Consider the following 25030-nt stretch of genomic DNA (forward strand, 5'->3'; position numbering starts at 1 on the left):
GGGCCTTTTTTTTGGTTTCCTACATCACCCGAGCTGGCCATCACCATCGCATGCGAAAAGAGACAGAGCCACGATTGCCGTGAATGCTGTCCGTGCATCCCATTTATCGTCGGACTTTAAATCCATGCTAATTTACCCATCCGATGGGAGGCGAACTTGAAGCAACTTGTTCGCAAACCGGGGCCACACGACATACACTCTCACACGCATAGTCGGGTGCAGTCGCTATGCCAGAGTGGTGACCTGCTCCTGGTCGCGCTCACGGTTCACGGTTCCGCCTGTGGCTTCGCAACTCTCTCCGTCGACCGCGTCCGCCGCCGCTCTGGGACCGCGCGGGCCGGCGCCTGGTACCTGCAGAAGAGTTCTGCCCTGCCAAGCCCGTCCGAGAGCAAGGGGGAAAGCTAGCAGCCGGCTGACCAGACGACAATAGTGCAGCAACGATTTGTTATTCCCCAGCAGTCGCAAGCAGCGACCCCCCCTCGGCGGAGTGCCAACTCCCGACCACCGGAGAGTTTTGCTTAAATTTTCCACCTTTTTCCCCAAGCCATGAATTCGCGCTTTCAGATTTAGAGTGTCAAAAGGGCGTCCGTCAGCCAATCAGATGCGTGGAATCTTGACACGTTCGCTCATGCACCGATGCATCTCGCTCCATCTTTTTTTTTATATCTACTTTTGTGCCTCGAACTTGCTACAAGCAGAAGGACAACCTATATCCGCAATCGTGAGCGAGCACGTTCTTGCCCTTCCCGGGAACCAGGCCAGAGACTGCAAGGCCTGTCCCTGGTCTGGTGGCTGAGAAGAGCGACTGGACTGGAGCTGTGCCGGCTCTCCTGGCTGACAGATAGATGAACTCCATTAGCGTACCTACCTGAGCCCAATTTAAAAAAATTTAAGATGCGGTTGTTCGAGACCATTGCCACAACAAGTAGTGGGATTCGAGGATAACGGACCGTTGGTCCTGGGCTTGGCTGCTGCGTGATTCAGCGATTGCATCCGTAGGAGAAGGGTTGGCACCTTCGGTAGCGATGGCGAAATGGGCGGACGGGAATTTTGCCTGCTGCACAGGTGCAGAGTGGCCAAGTGCCCCCCGGAGGATCAATGTCCATGCACTTTCTTCTAGTGTGATCGAGGCCCAGCGACGGTCAGACCAGGATTTTTTTATTTACTTTTGCCGGCCGCAACTGTGCTGCCACTTGATCGCAGTAGGCATGCGGCTTGATACTCCGGTCAAACGCCGCAAGAGACTCGAGGCTCGCAAAGGGACGGGAATAGGAAGGACGAGGCCGAGGAGAGAGAGCCATTGACGAGGGGGGAATTTGCACTCAGAACGTGCCATCGCCGCCCTTCGCCAACAGATAAAAAGGGCGTCTGATGTCGCACCATCTGGAAACTCCCCTCAGAAGCAAGCCAAGGAGCACTCGCGCCCACCACTCCTCTCCGCCAGCCCACCACCTTCCATCAGCCCGGCTGTCGTTCTATAAGAGAGCGTGACTGACTCCCTTGCTAGACTCTCACCTCACCTCACCTCACCTCTCTCTACTACCACCTCCACCACCACCACCACCACCCTCGCATACAAAGCTGCAAAAATGGCTTTCGGTGCCGACCTCGACAACTACACCAATGCCCACACCACTCTCGGCCTGCTCGAGAAGAAGCGGGGCGCCCGCTTCCTCGGCATCTCCTGGGGCGAGGTCAAGCTGCTCATGATCGCTGGTGTTGGTTTCCTCATGGACGCCTACGACCTGTTCATCATCAACATGGTGAGTTGTGCCCCGATAGATAGAGATAAGGATCAATTGGCTGATATGTCGACAATTACAGATGTACGCAGTCATCATCGTCGCCTACCCCGAGTTCCACGCTACCAAGACACGCAAGGCCAACGTCACCTGGGGTCTCGACGGTGGTGTGCTCAAGGCCTCGGCCAACATCGGTAACGTCCTCGGCCAGGTTCTCTTCGGTTTCCTCGGTGACTACTTCGGCCGCTCGGCCGTCTACGGCAAGGAGCTCATCATCATCATCGTCGGTGTCATCATGATCATCAGCGCGCCCGACTACCTCGGCGGTGTCGGTGTCACTGCCTGGATCTTCGCCTTCCGTGTGCTCATGGGTATCGGCATTGGCGGTGACTACCCCATGTCGGCCTCGGTTGTCTCGGACCGTGCCAACCTCAGGAACCGCGGTCGCCTGCTCGCCATCATCTTCTCCAACCAGGGCTGGGGCAACCTGCTCGGTGCCATCGTCGCCGTCGTTGTCATTGCTGCCTACCGCGGCCCCGTCCTCGCCGGCGACCTGCACAAGCTCTCGGGCGCCTGGCGCATCATGCAGGGCCTCGCCCTCATCCCCGCCTTTGCCGTCCTCTACTTCCGCCTGACGCTCGTCGAGTCCACCCGCTTCACCCAGGCCCGTGCCATCCAGGACGACCCCGAGCTGCTCAACAAGGCCTCGGCTGCCGGTGTCATTGTCAGCGAGGACGAGTCCGAGTACGCTGGCAACGGCGAGAAGAAGCTCAGCTCGAGCAACTCGGACATCATCGCCCCTGAGCCCGAAGCCGTCGGCCTCAAGCTGGCCACCGTTGGCAAGAAGCCCAAGAACGAGTTCTTCGAGTACTTCAGCAACCCGCGCCACGCCCTCACCCTCTTCGGCACCGCCGCCTGCTGGTTCCTCGTCGACATCACCTTCTACGGCATCAACCTCAACCAGTCGTCGATTCTCACGGCTATTGGCTTCACCAACGGCAACACCTACGGCAAGCTCATGAAGACCGCTACCGGCAACCTGATCATCACCGTCGCTGGTTTCCTCCCCGGCTACTTCTTCACCATCGGCCTCGTCGACGTCGTTGGCCGCAAGCCGATCCAGATCATGGGCTTCACCATGAACGCCCTCTTCCTCGGCATCCTCGCGGGCAAGTACAACGAGTACAAGGCACACACCAACCAGATCTTCCCCCTCTTCGTCTTCCTCCAGTTCTTCTTCAACTTCGGTGCCAACGCCACCACCTTCCTCTACCCCGCCGAGGTGTTCCCCACCGCGGTCCGCGCCACTGCCCACGGTTTCTCGGCCGCCTGCGGCAAGTGCGGTGCCATCCTCGCCTCGCTCCTCTTCAGCTACCTGTCCAACCAGCCCTTCGGCACGGCCAACGTCTTCTGGATCTTCTTCGGTATCTCCATCCTCGGTGCCATCATCACCATCGTCTGCCTGCCCGAGACCAAGGGTGTTGACCCCGACGAGAAGTACCGCCAGGAGCTTGCCGAGAAGAACGGCCTCGGCCAGGAGACGGCTGCTGCCCTCCACTAGATTCGCCTTCGCTCCTCCTCCTCCTCCTCCTCCTTGTATACAAAAGAGCAAGTCATTATTCTTCCACTTCACACAACAACAGCCCTTGCCCAACCCTTAATCTGTCTATAAATGCCTTGCGCTTCTCTTTTCTTTTTTTGTCTCTTCCTCTTGGGCTTTTCTCCTCTTTTCGTAGCTTACCCGCTCTACGAGTACTTGCTTGCGCTTTGGAGACGTCATCCTGATGAAATCCTCATACCATTTCATGATCACACGTGGACGTCTGATGCAGTGGGCTGGGTGGTAGGCACATCGCGAAGGGAAAACTCGACGAGGAAGAGACCGGAATGGAAAGTTTTCGATGGGAGGGACGCAGCTCTCGATCGCCCTGCCCGCTCGCTTTCTTTCACATACGAAGCGAGCGCATGCATGCGACGGCTACTAGCTCTAGCTCGACCCTGGCCCTGACCGTGACCAAGACCCTGGGAACCGCACCGGCAGCCGGGCCACCAACATGCGGGCGGGCAAACCTCGGCTGTCCGCAATCACAAGAGAGAGTGATAGAGAGGTTGTGAGAACCCTCCCTGGCTGGCCCTTAGCCACGTTTCTCTGGCAAGAGGCAAGCCCGGGCGCGCGCCTACAGCCAATCTTGATCTGGTTTACTTTAGGTATCCTTGGTGTGAAATTTAGCTCTTCTTTTTTTTTAATCTTTCGCTCAGATTGAGAAAAGAGAGACGCAGGCTTTCCTTCAAGAACAAGACGCAGCTGTGTCCAGACCTGTCTGCTGCTGCTCAACCCTTCCACCCTCCAATCTGTGCAGGCTTCATTGGGCAAGAAGCGGGTTGTTGCAAGCGCTCGCAGCGCAGAAGAGGTACAGCACGACAGATAGCCGCAGCGGGGCACTGGAGATGGGATGCAGCGGGTGTCGTCGGTGAGGGAGATGCTCGGCGGCGCGGCGTCGCACCGCCGTGCGTCTGCTTCTCCGCGCGCGTCGTCTTCCTCGTCCTCCTCGTCCTCCTCCTCTGAAGAGTCCAGCTCGTCGTCCGAGGCAGAGACAGAGACAGAGACGGAAACAGAGACAGAAACAGAGACAGGGACAGAGTCCGGGGCCGACTCGGACGCCTCTGCGACGACGGCGCGCGCACCTGGGCCTGGGTCTGGGCCGCCCTCTTCATCATCTTCATCTCCGACACGGGCGAGGCGCGAACTGCTCCGCTCGCTCTCGGCGCCTGCCTCGCGCTCGCCCTCGTTTGCCGAGCACCTCGACCGGCTCGCCTCGCACGCCCAGTCGGCCCACCGCTTCCCTGCCGGCGCCGAGGCTGTGCCACCGTCGTCGTCGTCAAGCACGAGCACGAGCATGGCCGCGGCTGCGTCGAGACCGAGGCGCTCCTCGTCGCGCTCCACGCCGCCCTCGCCTCTGCTGAATCCTTCGCTTCCTGCTGCGTCATCATCAGCATCACCGTCGTCGTCGCTCGCAGCGTCCTCCTCACTCGCCCTGGGCGGCGCTGCCTATCCGGCCCGGCGTGCCGCAACACGGCCTCCTTCACCCATCGAGCGGCGTCCCCAGGCAGCCGCGGGCGGGCTCACGGCCGAGCAGCTCCGTACCCGGCGCGCCCGTGCCAGGTCATGGGTCTTTACGCCAGGCGCTGCCTTTACGCCGGCCACGAGTCCCTCGACGGCTCCTGCCAATCACCAGCACCAGCAGCGCCATGCATCGTCGCCGGGCGTGCCTGTCGGCCAGGTCGCAGAGGCGTGGTCGGCCGAGACACAGCCAGGAGGAGGAGGAGGAGGAAGGGCCCGATCGAACTCGGCGTCGTCGTCGCGATCCGTCTCCTCCACGGGCTCCGCAGGCACATCATCCCGCCAGCGGAGACAGCAGCAGCAGCAGCAGCAGCAGCAGCATCATCATCAACATCACCACCACCGTGACCGTGCACCCCCGCCGCAACCGCCACATCTCTCTGCCAGCATGGCGCATGCAGCTGCCCCGCCCGCCCGGAGCCGATCGACGCCCCAGCTCGCCGGCATCTTTGACGGCACCGACCACGAGGCCGACGCGGCGGCGCTGCTTGACGGCTACTTTGCCCTCCCGCCCAACTTTGCCGTCGCCGCCGTGGCAGCAGCTGCAGCAGCGGCCGCGGGGCAGATGGAGAGCCCGCCGCCGTACAGCGCGAGCGCCATCGATCTCCGCTTGCTTGGCGGTTCGTCCGACTCGGACTCGGCCTCGGCCTCGGCCTCGCTGACGGCCTCGCCCTCTCTGCCTGCCTCTATCACGGCGGCGGCCACTCCAACGACGGCCACTCCGATGACGACGACGGTGGGAACAGCAGCGCACGAGGAGCAGGAGGACGATGGGCTGAGTTTTGCCGTCGCTCGGCGCAGGAGACGAGACGAGGGAGCGTCACGCCGCAGCCTTGTCGCGGCGCCGGAGCAGATCAATGCTGAGTCTGCAGCCGCGGCGGCGGCTGCGACGGCGACGGCAACAGCCTCGGCCATTGAGCCATCGCCGGCGGTGGCGACTACGCGATCACGGAGGAGGGCCTCGTCGAACCCGACGAGGATCCAGGACTGGCCGGGGCAGAGGGATAGTGAGCGAGACGACGACAACGACGACGGGCTGCGGTCAGGGCCAGACGACGGCGGCATCACCTCGGGTGGCGAGACGCTCCTCTCACCCGACGACGACGAGCGTGGCGATGATGAAAGGACAAGGCGAGCGACGACGACGGCGAGAAACGACAAGGGGAGACGGCGGAGACGGCGAGCACGGGCCCACGAGCGCGACGGCAGCAGCGGCGGCGGCGGCGGCGGCCTGCTCGCGGTGCCCCTCTGGCTCTGGCAGCGCATGCAGGACGAGACGACGGTGCGCCGCTTTGTCATGCGCTGGCTCCTCCATCCGCTCCGCCTCCTCGCCGCCGTGCCCGGCTGCATCGGCACCTTTTGGCTCCTCCGCAATGCCGTCCTCCTCCTCTGGCACGGCGACGGCTTCCTGGGCCGTGCCGATGGCCGCGGCGATGGCCACGCGTCCCTCGACAGGCCCTGCGCCCTCGACTTTTTCCTTGCCTGCCTCTGGGTGAGTGTACTCTTTTGTCTTGTTGAGAGAGAAGGAGCTGACAGCGGACACACAGAGCATCACGACGGCCTACCACGCCCTGTCCTTCACCACGCTCCTCCTCCGTCGCTGGCTGCTCTACTACTCGCTCGTGCCCTCGCTCATCCGTCTCGTCGCACTTCAGGCCATCTGCTGGCCCCTCGTGCGCCTGACGCTGTACGTCGCTGGCCCCGACGAGCCCACGGGCGCGTGGGTCGTTGTCGGCACCACGACGGCCCTCAGCGACACCGTCGCCCGGTGGGTCACGAGCAACCTGGCCGACGTCGATGCCGCCGAGGATGCCCAGCTGCAACATCAACAACCTCAACAGCAGCAGCAGCAGCAGCATGGCAATGGAAGCAAGCACAGGCTCGTCAAGAAGCGAGGCGACAGACAGCGCGGAAGCGCCTTTTGGCGTGCCGTCGTGGGAGGTCCCTCGTCGTCGTCATCGCGCGATGCAGGCACTTCAGAGCACAGGAGCAACGGCAGTGCGCGCATTCATTCAAGCAACGGCAATGCGCTGCACAGTCAGGACGAGCTCGATGAAGAAGAGGACGACGAAGACCTGCTGGAAGAGGAGGAGCTGCAGCAGGAGCACGAGACCGTCGTCCGACGCGTCTTTCACTGGGACGTGGCCCTGCGCAGAAACGTGCTGCCGATTGCGCTGCTGGGCTACCTGACCATGTGGTCCCTCATCCTGCGCAGAATGGCCTTTCGCGGTGACAGCAGCAGTCCGGAGCAGATGCACCTCTTGTGATTCGATACCCCACACAAAGACACACACACCAGAGCCAATCAATGCCTATCCATTATTGTCCGCGTCTGTGAGCGTGCCTGCATGCCTGCATGACCTGCTGCCTGCCGTGGAGAGACTGGACTTTTCACTCGCGTGGCATTTGCGCGCTCTTTTAACACGCCGCGAATTGACCGAGCAGGAGGCAGGCCTGGCAAGAGCGCGGGCCAAGACGCGCGTGCGTGGCTTTTTTTCTATTTTTTTTTCCCTCTTTCTCTCTTCCGGGATCCCCCACCTTGAAAGAGAGAGAGTCTCCTTCCTGCGACGCACATATACAGGCACGGACAGACGACGGCGACCAAGACGAGACAGGAGAAGATCCGGATGTACAGCTAGAAAAGGGGATATCCAAGCCAGAGAAGATCTTTGCCCCACAGAACCACCACTTCCTCCCTCTCCTCCTCCTCCTCCTCCTCCTCCTCCTCCTCCTCCTCCTCCTTCTGACAGCACAATGGCGCCCGCCTCGCAACGCAAGCTCCGTGTCGCCCTCATCGGCTGCGGCCGCCAGGGAAAGGTGCACGCGCTCAACGTGAGTGAGATACAGTATACCTTACCCCTTCTAAATTGGGTTGCGACTGGGGCTTTGTTTCTCTACCCCTCGCGACCCTCATTCGTTGGGAAGAAGAAGAAGATTATTCTGTCGAGCCAGAGTGGGCACCTATTCTTTTTCGTGAGAGAACATCGCACTTCTCCTCGCTCTTGTCCCTCTGGCTACATTTTTCATCTCACCCTGCAAGATGTCTTGGTCGGTGACTGACGAGACGCGCATACAGTTTGCCATGTCGACGCCGCGCTGCGATGTCGTCGCCATCGTCGACCCAGCACCGACGACGGCCGACTGGGTCCGCACCAACATCTCGCCTGACTTGCCGGTCCTGCGCACGCCCGAGGACCTCTACGCGCGGTATCCCTGCCCCGTGGGCGGCAAGCCGTCGAGCGGCGCCCTCGACGCCGTCGTCATCTCCACCGAGACGGCCTTCCATGCGACGCTGGCCTGCGATGCCATCGGCCGCGGCGTCCACGTGCTCCTCGAGAAGCCCATCAGCATCGATGCTGCGGGCGACGAACAGGTACTGGCCGCCAGCAAGGCGCGGCCCGATGTCCGCGTCGTCGTCGCCCTCAGCCGGCGCTTCGACGCCTCGTACCGCGCCGCCTTTGACCGGCTCCAGTCCGGCGAGCTCGGCGAGGCTTTCCTCGTCAAGAGCGCCACGGTGGACCAGTACGACGAGTCGGGCTGGTTTGTGCCCTACTCGCTCAAGAGCGGCGGCATCTTTATCGACTGCGGTATTCACGACATTGACATTGCCCGCTGGATGCTTGGCCTCTCGGATGCCCAGGGCGTGCGGCAGCGCTCGTCGGCGCGCGTCAAGCGCTGCTTTGCCATTGGCTACAATGCCCTCCACCCGGAGCTGGGCCGCTACGGCGACGCAGACAATGCCACGGGCGTCGTCCAGCTCACCGACGGCCGCAGCTTCACCTTTAACCTCGGCCGCACCGCCATCCACGGCCACGAGTGCTCGTGCGAAATCATCGGCACAAAGGGTCGCGTCTTTGTCAACCAGAACCCAGCCATGAACCGGGTCCAGATCCTCGATGGCCACGGCGTCCGAACCGAGTCGACCCCGACGTACTTTGAGCGCTTCGAGCAGGCCTTTGTCACCGAGGCGCGCGAGTTTGTCGCCGGTTGCCTCGACGGCGCCGACATGTGCGTCACGCTCAACGATGCCGTCGAGGCGGCACGCATCGCCACGGGCCTCACCTATGCCGTGCGCAGCGGCGAAATCGTCGACTTTGACCAGAAGACGGGCAAGCCGATCCCGCCGCGCGGCCTCGTCGGCTCCACCGCCGGCACGGCCATTGTCGACTCGCAGAGCAAGCTCTGAGTCGCCTTGCTTGCTTGCTTGCATGCGCCTACTCTTGTATGCACCTACCTCTACTACGATACACCAGCAGCACCCCTACCTAGAGCCATTCCCCCTTCTTTCTCTCTCTTTCCCCAGCGCATCGATGCTGATGCCGAAGCTCAACGACCTCATTAGAAAAAGCAGCCCGTACAGACAATGAACAATTTTTGGATCCTCACGCCAGAGCCAGAGCCAGAGCCAGAGCCCAGAGAGTGAGAGGAAAGAGAGAGAGAAGAGAGAGAGAGCGAAGAGTATTATTAGATATAAACAAAAGAGACGAAAGAGAGAGAAAAAAAGAGAAAAAGAGTCTCGGGGGCGTCGAGAGACTCTATGTCTAGGCAGCCGCCGACTGGCCCTCTTTGCTGCTGTGCAGAATGTCGTCGCGGGAGCCAGAACCAGAGCCGGAGCGGGCGTGGGCGGCGTCTGCCTTTGCCTGGCGGATCTCGCGTGGCAAAAGGGCGGCGCCGGCGAGGTACAGGACGGCGACGAGGGCGGCCCAGGCATAGATGATGTAGTCGGCGGCCATGGTGGGCTGCCAGCGCCAGAAGCGGAAGCCCTTGTGGATGTTGTAGACGGAGAGCGCAAAGAGGGTGAGGCCGAGGGGCGCATGGAGCAGGCCGACGTAGCGCACGCCGAAGCGGGCGCGCACGACGTGGGCCACCTGGCCGAGGCTGAGCTGCACGGCGAGGAGGATGACGAGGGCGAGGCCGAGGCGCGTGTGGGTGCCGCTGAAATGTTCCAGGCCCGTGGACTCGGAGACGGCGACGATGCCGAGGATAAAGGCAATGAGGATAAAGACGGCGGCGCCGTACTGCACGTTGCGGTGCCAGGGGAACCACTTGAACGTGGTGCGGCCATAGCGCGCCAGGAGCATGCCGATGGGTGCCAGGAGCATCCAGCCGATGATCATGAAGAGCTGAGAGAAGGAGGTCTCACTGTGTCAGCCAGTGTCGTGCGTCTCTGCATTAGGGAGGGAAAAGGAGACTGACCATGTGGACGATGATGAGGCGGTTTTTCTTGTTCAGCTCGCGAGCGCTGTTCTGCGAGTTGCTGGTGCTGCTGGTGCTGCTCGTCTGCTGCGCACCCGTGAGACCAGCCGGGACGGCGGCAGCAGCCGTGTATGCCTTTGTCATGTCGAGGGTGAACTGGTCGGTGTAGTCGTGCATGCCGATGCGCGCATTGCTGTCGGCCGACGCCGGTGTGTTGGGCGACGTGGCAAAGATGTGAGCGACGCTGTTTGAGGGCGCGCTCGACTGGGGAAACTGCCAGCTGATGATCGTCTCCTTGTCGGCCGTCGTCCGGCTGGCCTGCTGGTCGGGCGTGTAGGCCGATGCGCGCACGAGGGACGAGGTGGGCATCGAGTGGCCCGAGGCGCTGCGCTGCGACGTCGTGATGCTTCCGTCTGCGTTTGCCCAGCCGACCTTGAGAAAGACAGGCGATGAGCTTTATGTCTCTGGCAGTGCGAGGAAGAGCACTCACCATCATGTTGGCACCGGACATGCCCTCGCCCTGGCCGACGCCGTACCAGCCCTTGTCGGGCCCGCCCATGCCAGCGGGCACAACAAGGGTGTAGTTGATGGCGTTGCTCGCGGCGCTGTACACGGCTGTGAGGCAGAAGCGCTGTGCAGATGGAAAACGGCGTCTTACGGCTCAGCCAGGAGGCCAAAGAGGTCCATCTGCAGGGGGCACACTCACGGAGGAGCAGTACGAGTCGGACGTCTCTGGCTCTGTCGCGAGCACGGCTGGGCTGCTGGAGACCCGCGAGAAGCGCGAGGGGCGCGAGGGCGGCGACGATGGCTCCAACGTGGAGCTGTACTGGGCCGAGGCGAGTCCGGCGAGGGCGGCGAAGCCAGCGAGCTTGTAAGCGTAGAATTTCATGCTGTATGGGTCCTGACTGTCGCAGGTCGCCGTGCACAGTCTAAGCTTGGGGTTGGGTCACGGTCTAGGAGGAGGCTGAGTTGCTGTCGCTGAGGGAGAGGGGAGAGGTTGCACGACGGTCAGGGTCGAGTTCAAGGAGATGAAGACACAAAGGGAGAAAGAAAGACAAGAGGACAAGGCGCAACTTAAAAAAAAGAGGCAAGGGAAGAAAGACAAGGGGCAACAGCCACGCCGCTTGTCTCGACCGGACTCTTCCAGCTATGACGCTGCGCCTCCGCCCGATCGCCTGCCTGCCCCGTCGCCCCTTGGCCCGCGCTTGGCACAGCTGGACACCGACCGCCGTGGAACAGCAGGCCAGCAGACAGACGAGTGCGCGGCGCCAGCCAGCAAAGTCTCTAGTCCCTTGTTCAGACAGCAGCTGCCAGGCACGGACCAGCGAGGATATACACGAGGGTGGCTGGTTCACGTCAATCAATATGGCGGCCCGCTGCTCCGAAAAGCGCACGCCCTTGTTTTCCGACAGCTTGTCTTGCTATCTCTCGCACGCCACGCCTGCACACACGCACAGGCCCGCTACTCACCTCCTACGAGGCTGTGTCTTTTTGTCAGACGACGGGGGAGCGATGGACTGAACGTAGCAGACCTTTTGTTTAGACGGGGGCCGTGCGTGACGTACGGGTTAATCGCACGCCGTGTTTGCGAAGAATAGAAACCGAGTTAACGGGTATGGTGTAGTAGTAGTAGCTGGCTATGAGAAGAACGTTTTCCGTTGCCAAGCGCCTCGCCAAGAAGGGAGGGGGGTGCCTGCGTCACCGAGTTTGCGCAAATTTATTCTCGCGGCGAGGGTTAGGGAACCAGTGTAAGCGCGGAAGGGAGGCCCCGAGTGTCGGTGATGAAGTAGGGAGGGAGGGATGGCTCAAGTTCACGGTACGACACAGCCATGCAAAGGCAAGATTGGAGAGCAGGCAGGTAAATGAAGGCGGTGCCTCGATTCTGACAGCAGCCGACGTCAGCGCGCCCGGTACTTCTTCCATCGTGCCGGCGAGGCTTGTGCATGAGGGGGACACGCAAACAATAATCTGCCCACAATTCATCGCGGCTGCACGTACAGTACTACTCCTCTACGTCTCTCGGATTAATGGCTTGAGTACTGTCTCGGTCTCAAACGAGCCAAGGCCGCTTCGTTGTGACACCGGACCACTGGCTGCTGCAGCCCTCGAGTCGCGATGCGCTCCGAGAAAATGGCCGGAAAGGACGACTACACAAAGCCACACGAGCACAGCCAAGGCGACAGCAGGAATGCGCGTTAAATTTTCCTTTCTGGCGTGACCCTGACAAATGCCAGAAAATCGTGCGGTCCACCTGCCTGCCTGTATGTACAGTACTGTAGACAGGCCTCCGCTGATCATCTGGCTTCCTTGAGCGTAATGCGTTTATTTTTAGCTTCCTCTCCTCTCCTCCCTTCCCACTGCGACGCTCTTAGCAATTTGCACCGCGTCATTGGCTCCTCTTCACATGCCCTAACACTAAAGTGCATATATCCGACATTGATGAGGAGGAAAAAAGCACACCATACGCTACTGGCTTTGTCTGATTGACGGAAGCATGCATAAGGTGGTCATTCCACTTTGGGCCTTGTGTCGCGTGAGGCCAAGGCTTCTTCTCCTGAACTGGCGAAGAAGCTCGTCATCGAGAAGCTTCAGCCCAGCAATCGTACAAGGACGATAAGGAGGAAGAAAGGCTAGTGGTAGATTAATCCATGTCGCCCCGAGAGGAGGCTCTTCGAGTGCGCCGCGATAGAAACCTCGAAAGCTATCTTATCGCCATGTTCCGTCCCAAAGAAGCTAGATTGCTTCGATGGACCTTCTTTGAGAATCTCCCGTCCAGCAAAGTGCTGGTGAGAGAGAGAGATATCAGATTAGCATGGCTTCTCGCTGTCGCCTGTCCAATCAGGTCTCGTCTAGATAACGACGTTTTCTGCCCGATGACACGAACCACTATCGCCCTCTCTTGCGTTTCCATTGGGTCGAATGTGGTTGGCTGGTCCCGCATCAGACGGGACGCTAGTCACTATCTCTGCCAATGACAGGTCGCAGCGAAAGATAGATTGCAGCGAAAGATAGACTGAAGTGAATGACAGGCTGCAGTGAAAGATAGAGTGTCCTCTCATGATTAGGCCCAATGAGCATCCCCATCAGGCCCTCCCCGATCCTCCTTATCAGAAAGAGGCAAGCCAGCAGCGCACGAGGAAAGGGGAGCCGTGCGGGGCACTGGCGCTCCCATGACGTCGCCACCAGCTAGGAGGGGTGAAGAGTGTTCGATCTTGGACGAGGCCTTTGCGAAGGGGAGAGTGCATGTAGAGGACCTCCGTCCCAGAGACGGGGCGTCACTGGGAGGCGTCGCATGCATCCTTCGCCTTTGTTTACTTCTCGTCCGTCTTTTCAACGAGGACTGAAAATGACAATTATCAATGACACATCAGAACAGAAACGGAGAAAGAACAGGGAAGCAGTACCAATTGCAGACAAAGAAGAAGAGAAATGAATGAAATGGAAATGTCGCCGAACAACTCAATAGGCACGGAGCGTGATGCACATTCGCCTTGTATTTCCCGCGCCAAAATCCCAGGTTCGGATTGCTTGGATCTTCCTGCTCTTCTTCAACGATCAGCTAGCCACGGGTTGTGTGTAGGCTAGGACGTCAAATAGAGAGGGGGCTGTCTTTCCTTTGTTCACGTGGTCCGTCTCATTCACACTCACTACGTCGCGGTCACATTCACTCACGCATGCACGCACTCTGGTCCGTCAGTCAGACGGCAGAGGGGGAAACACAGTATGCCATGCCATTCATCCCTGTGCCTGCTTGACGAGGGCGTCGTTCAGCTCCTCGGCCCACTGCTCGAGCTTGACCTTGCATCGGAAATTTGTCGGCTGACCCGCCTCGTCGAAGCCGAGAAAAGTGAGGACGTTGGCCTGGCGCATCGGCTTGAAGCTGGGCAGCAGACGGAAGTTGACCGTGACGCGGCCGTTGCCCTCGCTGCGGACGAGGAGGCGCCGGGTCGAGTTGGACAGGTGCTTCTTGACCTTGATCTGGCCGATGCCCAGGTCGGTCCAGCTGCCGCTCGTCAGCTTCCAGAGCTTGCCGCGGACCGAGTGGACCGTCTCCTCGTCCTCCTCGCCTTCGCCCTGGCCCGAGAGGAGCCCGCTGCTGCTGCCCTCTTTTCCCTGTTCGTCGGCTGCCGGTGCTGGGGATGAGTCTGCACTTGCCGAGCTGGATGCGGCCACCGCGCTGCTGCCCGTCGCAGCCGTCGACGTTGATGGTGCACTGGTGGCCGCAGGTGGTGCTGCAGGCGGTGCTGCAGGCGGTGCTGCAGCCGTGGCCGAAGATGCGACTGAAGACGTCGCAGGCAGGTCAAAGGAGAAGCGCGGCAGGGACGCCTCTGCCGCCTCGCGCGCCGCCCTTTGATGGACCTCGTCATCTTCTTCCTTGCTCGCTTTCGGCACGACGAGCTGGAGGGCAAAGTCAAATTTGGGCAGCGACGCGACGGGCGTCTGGAGAGCCTCTGCCTGTGGCTGCTGGGCTGCTGTACTGCTCGTGGCTGGCGCTGCTGGTGCTGCTGTTGATGGTGCTGCTACTGAAGCTGACGGAGCTGACGGAGCTGTTGCTGGTGCTGATGCTGAGGACGACGTGGAGGCGGACTGGCTGCTCGACGGCGTGCCGAAGGAAAAGGGCGCGGGTGCAGGCTTGGCCGACGTCGCAGGCGCTCCAAAAGAGAAGGGACTCGAGCTGCTCTTGCCCGACGTCTCGCCCGTCGTCTCGCCCGTCGTCGCCTTCGCCGTCGCTGATGGCTGGGTAGTAAAGGCAAACGGCGACGGCTTGCTGGCTGGAGGAGGTGGATGGGCGGTCGCAGACGCAGCGGCCTTGTCAGCCTCGACAGGCTTGCTGCTCTGTCCAAAGCTGAATGCCGGCGGCGGTACCTTTTTCTGCGGCGAGAACGCCGTCTCTCGGTCCGACTCTGACGAGGAGGAGGAGCCCGGCGAGTCTGGCGCAGCCCTCGTGGCCGCCTGCGAGAGCGGGCTGGGCTTCTTTGGCGCGAACGCCGGGCTGAAGCTGAGCGACTTTCGCTGCTGCTGCTGTGTGCCTGCTTGTGATTGCTGCTGCGGCTGCGGCTGCTGTAGTGGCTGCTGCTGTGGTGGCTGGAGCTGCTGCGGCTTCTTCTGGCTCGCCAGCTCGTCCATGCGCTTCTTGATCTCGTCTGTCTTTTGCTTGCGCTTGCTCGCCTCCTCCTGCTTCTGCCTCTCCTGCCGCTCCTCCTCCTCTTTCCTCGCTGCTGCACCGTCGTCCTGCTTGTCTTCCTGCTTGCCTCTCTCGCCCTCGCCCTCGCCATCCTCGTCGTCGTCGCTCTCCTCGAGCCGGATCCCACTGGCCTCTCTCCGCGTCCGCCTGCTGCCAGCCTTGACCGGCGCCGTGCGCTCGAGCAGATCCAGCGTCGTCTCCCTCACCACCGGCTTCTTTTGCTGCTGCTTCTGCTGCTGGCGCTTCTCGCGCTCCTCGCGCAGCCGCTGCCGCTCCTTCTCGCGCGCACTCGTGAGCGACGAGGGCGACGCGGAGCCCGTGCCACTGGTCACGCTGCTGCTGCTGCTCTCGCGCGTGCTGCGCCGTGGTGCGCGCCCAAGCGACGACGCCGGCTGGTACGGGTTGACAAACTCGGCTGCGAGCGGCGCAGCAGACGTAGGCGCTGCAGACGCACCCGTCCTGGCGGCTGCTGATGGCGAGGAGGCCGCAGGAGCCAATGGCCGAGCGCGCGCGGGCCGCTGGGGCCCCGAGCTGAGGATGCTCAGCATCGCATCGGCCGTTGCTGTTCTGCTTGGGGTTGTTGCGGTTGTTGTCGCTGCTGCTGTCGTTGCTGTTGGAGCCACCGGTGCCTTTGCTGCCCTGGCGTCGACTGGAGAGGAGGAAGAGGAAAACGGTCTTTCGTCTGCCTGCGCCGAGAATGGGCTGAAGGAAGAGGACGACGAGGGAGCAGTACGATCATCGGCATCGACGCGCCGCCGCTTGCCCGTCGCCTCGTCGCCGCCACCGCCGCCCGCCTCGCCCTCCTGCGACGAGGGCGGGGTGAGGGTGGCGGGCTGCTGGAGCGCGCGTCGCTGGGCAGCCACGGCGGCTCGCCGGTGCGCCTGCTCGTGGCGGCGGAGGAGCGAGCTCGAGGTGCTGGCACCCATGCCGGGGCCCAGGTACAGCGGACGGTGGCGTCTCGCTGGCGCCTGCCGCAGCACCGACGCGCCAGGCCGGCTGCTGCTGCTGCTGCCGCCAAGCCCAGGCCCAGAACCAGGCCCAGACCCATGGCCATACGCGCTCGGTGCAAAGGCATGGGCCAGGGACCGTCGCACGCCCTCGTCGCCGCCGTCGTCGCCCGGCAACAAAAAGGAAGAGGAGGCGGCGGGTGCGAGAAAGGACTGCGAGGCTGGTACTCGCGCGGTGCTCCTTCTGCCAAAGAGCGACGCCGAGCCATTGCTGGCCATGGCGAGCGCGCCCCTCGCGCCGACGGGCGTCTCGCCAGCGGCGGCACCGAGCGGCAGGCTGGGGCTGCGGCTGGCGAGGCGGCGGATGCTGCTGCTGCTGTCGAACGCATGCACAGGCAGCATGTCCTCGTGGCCGACGATGCTGCCGTCGGCCATGCCCCGTGCGATGGCCTCGCCCCGCAGCCGCTCCACCTCGCTGGCCCGGCCCTCGGCCAGGCTCTGCTCGATCAGGCGCATGCACCCCGCCAGCTCGATCTCCGAGAGGCCTGGTCCTGTTTCTTCGTGATCATCGTCCTCGTCGCCATCGCCATCATCGCCATCGAAGTCGTGGAGCATCGTCGACGAGGGCGCACGCCTGCGACGGCGCGCGGCAGCCTCCTCCTGCGCCTTCTCAGCAAAGAAGCGCGACAGCAGGCTGTAGTTCCTCGCCAGCGGACTCGACATGTCGCTGGGTATGGCCATGCCCGCCTGCTCCTCCTCCTCGTCCCGGTCTGCGCCAAAGTGAAAGACAGGCGGCGGGGCAGTGGGTACGCCGCCGCCGCCGCCAAAGACGTTGCTTGCCCTTGCAGAGCGTGCCAGTGCGCCAAAGCCGGTCCGCGAGGGGGTGTCCTGGCGTGCCTGCTCGAATGTTGACGGTGTATGCGCTGGTGCGGGTGGCTGTCGCTCGTGTGCGGGCAGCGAGGGATACGCGGTGCCCTCGTGTCCCCTTTCCTCGTGAGCCTCCTCTATCTGTCCCTCCTCTTTGGCCGTCTGTGACTGTGATCCTTGCGCAGGCGACGGTTGCGCCATCGACTCGTCCTGCTCCCGCTCGTCGTCGACGTCGTCTGCGCCAAAGGCAGCACTGCGCTTGGCCCTCCTGCCCGAGCCAAAGGGCGAGAGCAGGCCCAGGAGGCCACTGACGGCCTTCATCGCAGGCGACTGCGGCGATGTCGGCGGTAGCCCCTCTCTCTTCGCCACCAGCGACACTCGCCCGCGCTGGTTTGGCGTCCTCGGCGATGACTTTGGGTACGGTGAATGCGCGAGCGTCGTCGATCGCCGAGCCACGGGCGCCCTGCCAACACGCGACGGCGTCGTCGTCGTCGTCGTCGTCGCCGAAGAAAGGCCCTCTGCGTTGGCCACGAGCCCCAGGCGCATCTGCGACGTCGACGCCGCCGCAGCCTGTCGCTCCGCCTCCTCGTCCGCTCCGTCCATCATTGTGATATCTTTCCTTTTCCAAGCCCGAAGCGAAGGCGAGAGGTGCGGCGCGGCGTCTCCCTTGCTTCTTCTTCTTAGTCCAATCAAAAGAAAATAAGCCCAGCCAAGGACCGCGACTGCCTTTTTCCTCCTGCCGGATCACGTGTTTGAGTGAGCCAGAGCGCCCGTCGCGCCTAGAGCATTGTCGGCTTCTCTGGCTTCTTCCCATCGTCAGCGTCGCAGCCCCTTGACCTTCGTCCGTCTTCTCATCATGCGTGAGTGTCGAGCAGATTCACACACAGACTTGTCTCCTCTCGCAAAAGAAAGAATGGAAGCGAGGACTTTGCAGAGCCGTCGTCGAGAGTCGAGAGCTGATGCAGATTGTCTCCCCTCCCCCAGCGACCAAGACCTTCGACACACCCTACCCGCCCATCGACACCGACCCGCACTTTCGGCGCGTCGTGGGCAACTTCCGCCAGTCAGACTACGTCGCCTGGGCCGGCGCCACCGCTGCCTTTCCCTCGTCGATCTACCTGATGGGTGCGTGTCCTTCACTCTCGCGCTCCTCCCTATGTTGCACACTGACGATGCTCTGGTTTTGAACAGAGATGTTTGACCCGACAAAGGCGCCGCGCGGGATCCGGTCGGCGCTGCGCCTGTCGACGTTCCTCGGCGCGTGCGGCGGCTTCCTCTTTGCATACCAACGGAGCAGCTGTGCGTGTCCTCTCCCTTGTCCCTCCCCTCAGTGCTGGAATGAGAAAAAGCTGACGAGAGTCCCAACACAGTCCGGCTCTGGGGATGGAAGGAGAACGCAGTGGAGCAGGCCAAGGCGGAGCAAGAGAGCGCCGCGGGCCCGGCCCCGGGGACAGACGCCTCCAAGAGCGACCTCGACCCGTACCTGCAGGGCGTCGCCCACCGCAACTCTGCCTTTTCCCAGCTCAAGTTCAGTGAGTAGGACGCTATAGCAGCATCGAGATCTTCTGTGTGACGTGTCTGGAGACTGAGAGTGCGTCTCGCTTCACCAGGCACCCTGCCCTGGTTCAACACCGTCTCGCATGGCTACCACGGCGAGCAACCGGCCGCGGCTCCCAAGGACGACGACGAGTGATAAAAGAAATGAGAATTGCATGAACTCCAAGACAGTGTTTGAGTAGCGTGAGCATGAGCCCCATGGCATGTTGTTTGAGCCGTGGACAGGCACCTTCGTTAGCAGAGAGGAAGGCTGGCCTGGTTGCAAACAGGGCTGCTATCACTGGCTGCTGCTGCTACAGCTACTACTACTGCTACTGGCCTGGCGTGGCCCGCCGTCCACGTGGATGCACGCGCCTGCCCGCCCGCCCCTGGTGCCTGCTCCTGACGCAGGGCGAAACTTGAACTTTTGGGCGACTCCACCTGAAGGCTTTTCTTCTCTTTCTTTCTTACAGTTCAAAACTGGGTCAAGTCCCACCTCAGCGACTGACTGACTGACTGACTGACCGACCAGCCATGAGCGGTGAACAAGACGGCAAGCGCAGCGGCAGCAGCGGCAGCAGCAGCAGCCGGCCTGCGCTCGGCGGTCGTCAGGTGTCGGGCGAGGTCGTTGGTGGTGCGCCAGGCACAGGCGCAGGGGGAGTGATGCCTGCATACAGCGGCTCCCCGATCCCAAACATCCCCCCGCGCCACGGCTCGCCGCACGACGAGATCTTGCGCTCGCCCGTCATGTTTCCGCGCTCCCTCACGCAGGACAGTCGGGCCGCGCACAACTCAGGCGGCGGCGGCGGTGGTGGTGGGAGTGAGGTGCCGACGCCGGTCAATCTCGCCGAGCTCGACTCGCTGCCGTTGAGCGACGAGCAAAAGGCGCGCATCATTGAGCGGCAGTGAGTGGTGGTGGAGAGGGTGGCGTGTGGAGAGAGAGAGAACCTGCCGCTGATGTGAGACTAATACAGCCTCGCAAGGGCCGAGGGAGGCGAGGACGAGCCAGGGGTGGACGCAGCAGGAGGCGCGGCAAGACGCAGCCGCGACGGCTCGCGCTCGCGGTCGAGGCCCACGTCGCACGCCGACTCGGACGCCTCGCACTCGCCGTCGTTGTCTGCAGCAGACGACGACAACAACATCGAGGAGATGGCGACGCCGTCCGACGACGGCTACCAGGGCCCACACACGATGCAGGGCGGCGCCATCACCGACGACGTCTACCGCTGGGCGCACCACAACCGCCGGCGGGTGCCCAAGCGCGCGCGCAGCGAGAGCCTGCACCTGCCCCGCACCAGCACCATCGACCCGGACCTGGACGCATCGGCGATCCGCGAGCCCGGTGGCTTCCGTCGCTACTTTGTCCTCGCCCAGGCGGCAGACCAGGGCCGGCCGGCACCGCGTGCTGTGCGCAGCTTCATCGATTTCCTCAGCCTCTACGGCCACTTTGCCGGCGAGGACCTGTCGGACATTGAAGACGAGGATGAAGACGAGGAGGATGAAGACGACGACGACGAAGAAGCTGGTCTTGGCATGGCAGGCGCCAGCAGAGGCAGCACCACGAGGCAGGCGACCGAGTCGACGCCGCTCGTGGGCAGCAGGCGCCGAAAGGGCCTCTCGCGCAGCGGCAGCCGGCTACGCAGGGGCTCGGCTGGCGAGGGGGGAGAGCGGCAGCGCGGCGAGGCCACGGTGACGGACGCCGTCATGATGCTCCTCAAGTCCTTTGTCGGCACCGGCATCCTCTTCCTCGGCAAGGCCTTCTACAACGGCGGCCTCCTCTTCTCCACGGGTGTCCTCTGTGCCGTGGCGATGATCTCGCTCGCCTCGTTTCTCACCCTCGTCAAGACGAACCTCGCCGTGCCCGCCAGCTTTGGCGAGATGGGCGGCATCCTCTACGGCCCCAAGATGCGCCTCGCCATCCTCGCCTCCATCGTCTTTTCCCAGCTCGGCTTCGTCGCCGCATACACCGTCTTTGTCGCCCAGAACCTGCAGGCGTTTGTGCTCGCCGTCACCCACTGCCGCACGCTGATCCCCACCGTCTGGCTCATCGTCGCCCAGATGCTCCTCTTCCTGCCCCTCTCCCTCGTCCGGCGCATCGCCAAGCTCTCGTCGACGGCCCTCATCGCTGATCTCTTTATCCTCCTCGGCATCATCTACCTCTTCAGCTTCGAGATCCGCCAGGTGGCGCAGCACGGCCTCGCCGACGTCGTCTACTTCAACTCCAAGAGCTTTCCCCTCTTTATTGGCACCGCCGTCTTCACCTTTGAGGGCATCGGCCTCATCATCCCCATCACCGAGTCGATGCGCGAGCCCGAGCGGTTCCCCAAGGCCCTCTCGGGCGTCATGGCCGGCGTCATGGTCCTCTTTGCCACCAGCGGCGCCCTGTCTTATGCCGCCTTTGGCTCCCACGTCCAGACCGTCGTCATCACCAACCTGCCCCAGGACGCCAAGTTTGTCCAGGCGCTCCAGTTCCTCTACTCGCTCGCCATCCTCCTCTCGACGCCCCTCCAGCTCTTCCCTGCCGTCACGATCCTCGAGCGTGGGCTGATGGGCACCAAGTCGGGCAAGCACGACTGGCGCGTCAAGCTGCACAAGAACCTCTTTCGCTGTTCGATTGTCGCCGTCAGCTGCCTGGGCGCCTGGCTCGGCTCCGCGAGCTTGGACGTGTTTGTGTCGTTCATCGGCTCCGTCGCTTGCGTGCCGCTGTGCTTCATCTACCCGCCGCTACTCCATCTGAAGGCCTGCGCCACGCGGCGACGCACCATCATCCTCGACTACTGCCTCCTCGCCTTTGGCATCGTCACCGTCGTCTTTGCCGGCAGCCAGACGGTCCGCGAGCTCCTCAGCCCGGGCAGCCCGCCGGACCAGCCCGTGTGCCGGCCGCCGGAGTAGGCTGCCGTCGCCAGGCAGGGGGCCAGCGCAACTAACCAACGCACGCACAGCTTCATCAATGCAGCAGCGCCACGCACAGCCCCGCTCATAGGCCACACAGCTCTGCACAGCGGTAATTAGAACTTGAATTGGAATACAAAAAGGGATACAAAGCGACTGGGCTGATGTACTGTACAGACTCGTCTGCGGGGGATGAATAATGCTACAGGATGCTTGGATGGCCGCATATAGAGGGCCGCTTCTATGTGTGCTGCTAAAGGATGCTTGTTTGCTTCCATGCAGAGGTCGATGAGTTTTGCTACGGTCTGCGCTTCTTGGAGGCGGAAGAAGGAATCGCAAAGGGGTCCTGCTTGCGGCGCGTCGTCGAGGCGAGCCTGGCCGCGAGCGCCTGTGCAGCCGTGGGTGTCTTTGCGCCACTGCTGCTGCTACTGCTGCCCCTCCGCTGCAGCGCCGGGCCAGCGTCGTTGCGGGCCTCGATCCAGAGCCGGCGGGCGTCGGGCGTGGCAATGTCGTCGCGCGGCACGAGCGGCCGCTCCGAGGCCCAGCCGAGGCGCTGGCGCAGCGCCGCGTCGTCGGCGTCGCGGGCCTGCCGCACGTGCTTGTCGGCGCGGAAGCCGTCGCGCAGGCGCCGGTTGCGCTCGTACGGGTCTGCCCATGCGCGCCGGCTCTTTTCTTCGAGGGCTTCCAGCCGTGCGGCGCGTGCGGCCACGAGGCGCCGTTCCGTCGTCTCCTGCTCCAGCTTCGCGAAGGGGTCGGCCTCTTCGGCGGTCTTTTGCTTGCTGCTCAGCGACGAGCCGGCACCCCGGTCGCCCGTCCCGTCATCCAGCACCAGCAGGCCGTCCTCGCCGCCGCCGCCGCTGCTGCCCTCGTCGCCGGGCTGCGCCTGCGCCTTGGCGCCCGAGACGACGACGTAGCGCGCATGCTTGGGGTCCGTCTCGATCTCAAAGTGGTGCTGGCAGCACGTCGTCTTGCAGCGGAACCGAAAGATGGGCGTGCTATAGTAGTTGCCCACTTTCGTCTTTTCCGCATTGAAGCGCACGCCCTGGCCGATGTGTGTCTGGCAGTGGCCGCTGTGTGTCAGGAAAATTCAGTCAGCAATGTCAGCAGGAAAGGGAGAGAGGAGAAGAGACGCACCACCAGATGTTGAATGGCAGCTCGAAGCGCACGACGAGGATGCCTGCGTCGAGCTTCCGCCCGCGCTTGCCGTAGGGGTTCGTCCCCGTCAGGCTGTTGAACGACTGCGCGCGCGGGTCCGCGTCCGGTGGCCGATAGCGGCCCATGTTGAAGCCCTGCATCGTGGCTGCGTGTCTCTCTTCCCTCTCTTACCAGTGTGATGTGAATGATGTAATGAGAAAAAGGCGCGACGAGGTGATGGCGCCGACTGACTGCCCCGAAAGTGAAAAGTGGAGCGCGACACGTGGAAAATCGTGTGTGGCTGGCTGTGCGAAGGCTCGGCGGACGGATGGACGATTGAGTGTCTCTCTCACTATCAGACCACTCGGCACAGCACTGCCGGGAAGAGAGACGCTCCTCCCCCAAGCCAAGCTAGATCCCCAACGCGCACAAAGCGGCGGCCAACAGCGGCATCCTCCTTCTGCCGGACACCAGACGCCTGCAGAGACCAGAGGGATAGCCTGAGCAGCGCCGCCCTGCCGCGCGACCCGTCCCTGTCCTGCCTTCGCTCTCCTGCCCAACAACAGCGTCTTTCCTAGCTTCAAGAACAGCAACGGGCCCACGATGTCGATGCAGAACATGTCCAAGAGCGTGGTGCGCTCGGGTAAAAACTACCTCAAGGGCTTCACCAACACGCAGGTCAAGGTGCGCGACGCCACCAGCAACGATCCCTGGGGGCCCTCGGGCACCCAGATGAACGAGCTCGCCCAGCTGTCGTACAACCAGTGGGTGCTCTGTCCATTCTTTCCTCTATCTGGACGCTGCTGATCTGAGGGATGTGACACCCGCAGAAACGACTTCATCGAAATGATGGAGATCATGGACAAGCGGCTCAACGACAAGGGAAAGAACTGGCGCCACGTCTTCAAGACGCTCACCCTGCTCGACTACCTTCTCCATGCCGGGAGCGAGAACGTCGTCATCTACTTTCGCGACAACATCTACATTGTCAAGACGCTCAAGGAGTTCCAGTACGTCGACGACTACGGCAAGGACCAGGGTGCCAATGGTGAGCGGTCCCTCTGCATGCTATGCTATGCTATGCTATGCTAGTCGAGGAAGGAAGAGAGGCTGATGATAGGAGCACAACGACAGTGCGGCAAAAGGCAAAGGACATTACGAACCTGCTCCAGGACGAGGCCAGGCTGCGTGAGGCACGACGGTCGCGCGCCCACATGCGCGACCGCATGACCGACGGGCCTGCCTCGCCGACGGCAGCCAACGGCAATGGCGGCGACTTTGAGGACGAAGAGGGGCGCCGGCGTCGGCGCATGGAGGCTGAGCGGAGGCGCGCGGGGCAGAACCGCGAGAACGACGAGCTGCAGCGGGCGATTGAAGAGTCGAAACGCATGGCGAGGGAGAACGAGGAGAGGATCCGGGCCGAGTCCAAAGACGAGGAGGAGCTCCAGCGGGCACTGGCGCTCAGCCGCGAGGAGGAGGAGCGGCGGATCAAGGAGCTGGAGAAGAAGAACGAGACGGCGCTCTTTGACGACGACTTCAATCTCCTCGACGGGCCAGGGAACCAGTACGCGCAGCAGCAGCAGCAGCAGCAGCAGCCCCAGCAGCAGGTCGACATGTGGGGCAACCCCATCTACGGGATGCAGCAGCCACAGTACACGGCCTTCAACCCGTATCTGCAGCAGCAGCAGACGTCGTTCAACCCCTTTTTCCAGCAGCAGATGGCGCTCCAGGCGCAGCAGGAGCAGGAGTACCAGCGCCAGATGGAGCTGCAGGCGCAGGCGCAGCAGTACCAGCACCTCATGACACAGCAGCAGCCGCTGCAGCCACAGCCGACTGCATTTGGGAGCAACAATCCGTTTGCGTTCCAGCAGCAGCAGCAGCAGCAGTCCCAGCAGCAGCAGCTGCCACCGAGACAGCCGCAGCTGCAGATGTCGACGTCTGTCCCTACGGCCGATCTGCTGGGCGAAGAGTCGCAGCCGCAACAACAGCAGCAGCCACAGCAACCACAACAACAACAGCAGCAACCACAGGCAGCACAGAACAAGTTTGCGTCGGACCCGCGCTTCAAGGAGCTCGACCGCATGCTCGCGTCGGGCGACGGCATCGACACGTTTGGAAACACGGGCGACCTGCGCATGGGCCACAGCGCCATGCGCGTCCAGGCCCAGCAGACGGGCGCGCCCCGCCAGCAGCAGCAGCAGCAGCAGCCTCAGCCAACAGGCAACAACCCCTTCTTCCAGGTCTAGGTCAGTCTCAGGATATCACCCCCTCTCTGTCTGTCTTTTCTTTCTTTTCTTTCCTCTTCAGTTGCGTCACATCTTGGCTCGGCCTGCCACTTCATAGTAATGCGCCCAATACATGCGCTGACCTTTTTCTTATTTGCGTCTGTGTGGGCCCCTTTTCCTCCTTG

At 62.5% G+C, this 25030-nt stretch overlaps 10 protein-coding genes across 10 annotated transcripts; 6 read left to right on the forward strand and 4 right to left on the reverse strand.

Annotated features, from left to right (window-relative positions):
• Nucleotides 1–1182: 1182 nt before the first annotated feature.
• FA10DRAFT_281429 (putative PHO84-inorganic phosphate permease) lies at nt 1183–3553 on the forward strand. The gene is made up of 2 exons (XM_025523689.1): nt 1183–1763; nt 1825–3553. Exons 1-2 carry the CDS (start codon nt 1590–1592, stop codon nt 3301–3303), a joined length of 1653 nt encoding a protein of 550 aa, XP_025375101.1. The 5' UTR covers nt 1183–1589; the 3' UTR covers nt 3304–3553.
• A 2539-nt stretch (nt 3554–6092) lies between these two features.
• FA10DRAFT_269184 (hypothetical protein) lies at nt 6093–7178 on the forward strand (the record flags this gene model as incomplete). The annotated part of the gene is made up of 2 exons (XM_025522656.1): nt 6093–6355; nt 6411–7178. Coding segments are annotated over exons 1-2 (704 nt in total), but the record flags the coding sequence as incomplete, so codon positions are not given.
• A 215-nt stretch (nt 7179–7393) lies between these two features.
• Nucleotides 7394–9261, forward strand: FA10DRAFT_269185 (NAD(P)-binding protein). Its single transcript, XM_025522657.1, has 2 exons — nt 7394–7695; nt 7940–9261. The coding sequence occupies exons 1-2, from the start codon at nt 7618–7620 to the stop codon at nt 9047–9049; spliced, it is 1188 nt and encodes a 395-aa protein (XP_025375103.1). The 5' UTR covers nt 7394–7617; the 3' UTR covers nt 9050–9261.
• Nucleotides 9239–10705, reverse strand: FA10DRAFT_180090 (hypothetical protein). The gene is made up of 4 exons (XM_025518288.1): nt 10550–10705; nt 10378–10491; nt 10060–10332; nt 9239–9986 (listed from the first exon to the last, which is right to left on the reverse strand). Exons 1-4 carry the CDS (start codon nt 10616–10618, stop codon nt 9405–9407), a joined length of 1038 nt encoding a protein of 345 aa, XP_025375104.1. The 5' UTR covers nt 10619–10705; the 3' UTR covers nt 9239–9404.
• A 2380-nt stretch (nt 10706–13085) lies between these two features.
• On the reverse strand, nt 13086–13390 carry FA10DRAFT_269189 (hypothetical protein). The gene has a single exon (XM_025522658.1). It carries the CDS (start codon nt 13355–13357, stop codon nt 13121–13123), a length of 237 nt encoding a protein of 78 aa, XP_025375105.1. The 5' UTR covers nt 13358–13390; the 3' UTR covers nt 13086–13120.
• A 404-nt stretch (nt 13391–13794) lies between these two features.
• On the reverse strand, nt 13795–17664 carry FA10DRAFT_262347 (hypothetical protein; the record flags this gene model as incomplete). Its single annotated transcript, XM_025520117.1, has 1 exon — nt 13795–17664. One exon carries the CDS (start codon nt 17662–17664, stop codon nt 13795–13797), a length of 3870 nt encoding a protein of 1289 aa, XP_025375106.1.
• A 206-nt stretch (nt 17665–17870) lies between these two features.
• Nucleotides 17871–18776, forward strand: FA10DRAFT_244923 (hypothetical protein). Its single transcript, XM_025519360.1, has 5 exons — nt 17871–17918; nt 18043–18183; nt 18250–18357; nt 18429–18590; nt 18669–18776. Exons 1-5 carry the CDS (start codon nt 17915–17917, stop codon nt 18749–18751), a joined length of 498 nt encoding a protein of 165 aa, XP_025375107.1. The 5' UTR covers nt 17871–17914; the 3' UTR covers nt 18752–18776.
• A 481-nt stretch (nt 18777–19257) lies between these two features.
• Nucleotides 19258–21486, forward strand: FA10DRAFT_234050 (hypothetical protein; the record flags this gene model as incomplete). The annotated part of the gene is made up of 2 exons (XM_025518968.1): nt 19258–19499; nt 19569–21486. The coding sequence occupies 2 exons, from the start codon at nt 19258–19260 to the stop codon at nt 21484–21486; spliced, it is 2160 nt and encodes a 719-aa protein (XP_025375108.1).
• A 607-nt stretch (nt 21487–22093) lies between these two features.
• Nucleotides 22094–22925, reverse strand: FA10DRAFT_244931 (DUF572-domain-containing protein; the record flags this gene model as incomplete). The annotated part of the gene is made up of 2 exons (XM_025519361.1): nt 22621–22925; nt 22094–22556 (listed from the first exon to the last, which is right to left on the reverse strand). Coding segments are annotated over exons 1-2 (624 nt in total), but the record flags the coding sequence as incomplete, so codon positions are not given.
• Nucleotides 22926–22965: 40 nt separating this feature from the next.
• On the forward strand, nt 22966–24890 carry FA10DRAFT_269192 (ENTH-domain-containing protein). The gene is made up of 3 exons (XM_025522659.1): nt 22966–23384; nt 23451–23668; nt 23755–24890. The coding sequence occupies exons 1-3, from the start codon at nt 23224–23226 to the stop codon at nt 24864–24866; spliced, it is 1491 nt and encodes a 496-aa protein (XP_025375110.1). The 5' UTR covers nt 22966–23223; the 3' UTR covers nt 24867–24890.
• The last annotated feature ends 140 nt before the right edge of the window (nt 24891–25030 follow it).

This window comes from Acaromyces ingoldii (assembly GCF_003144295.1).
Source record: "Acaromyces ingoldii strain MCA 4198 unplaced genomic scaffold FA10scaffold_6, whole genome shotgun sequence".
In the NCBI taxonomy this organism is placed as follows: domain Eukaryota; kingdom Fungi; phylum Basidiomycota; class Exobasidiomycetes; order Exobasidiales; family Cryptobasidiaceae; genus Acaromyces; species Acaromyces ingoldii.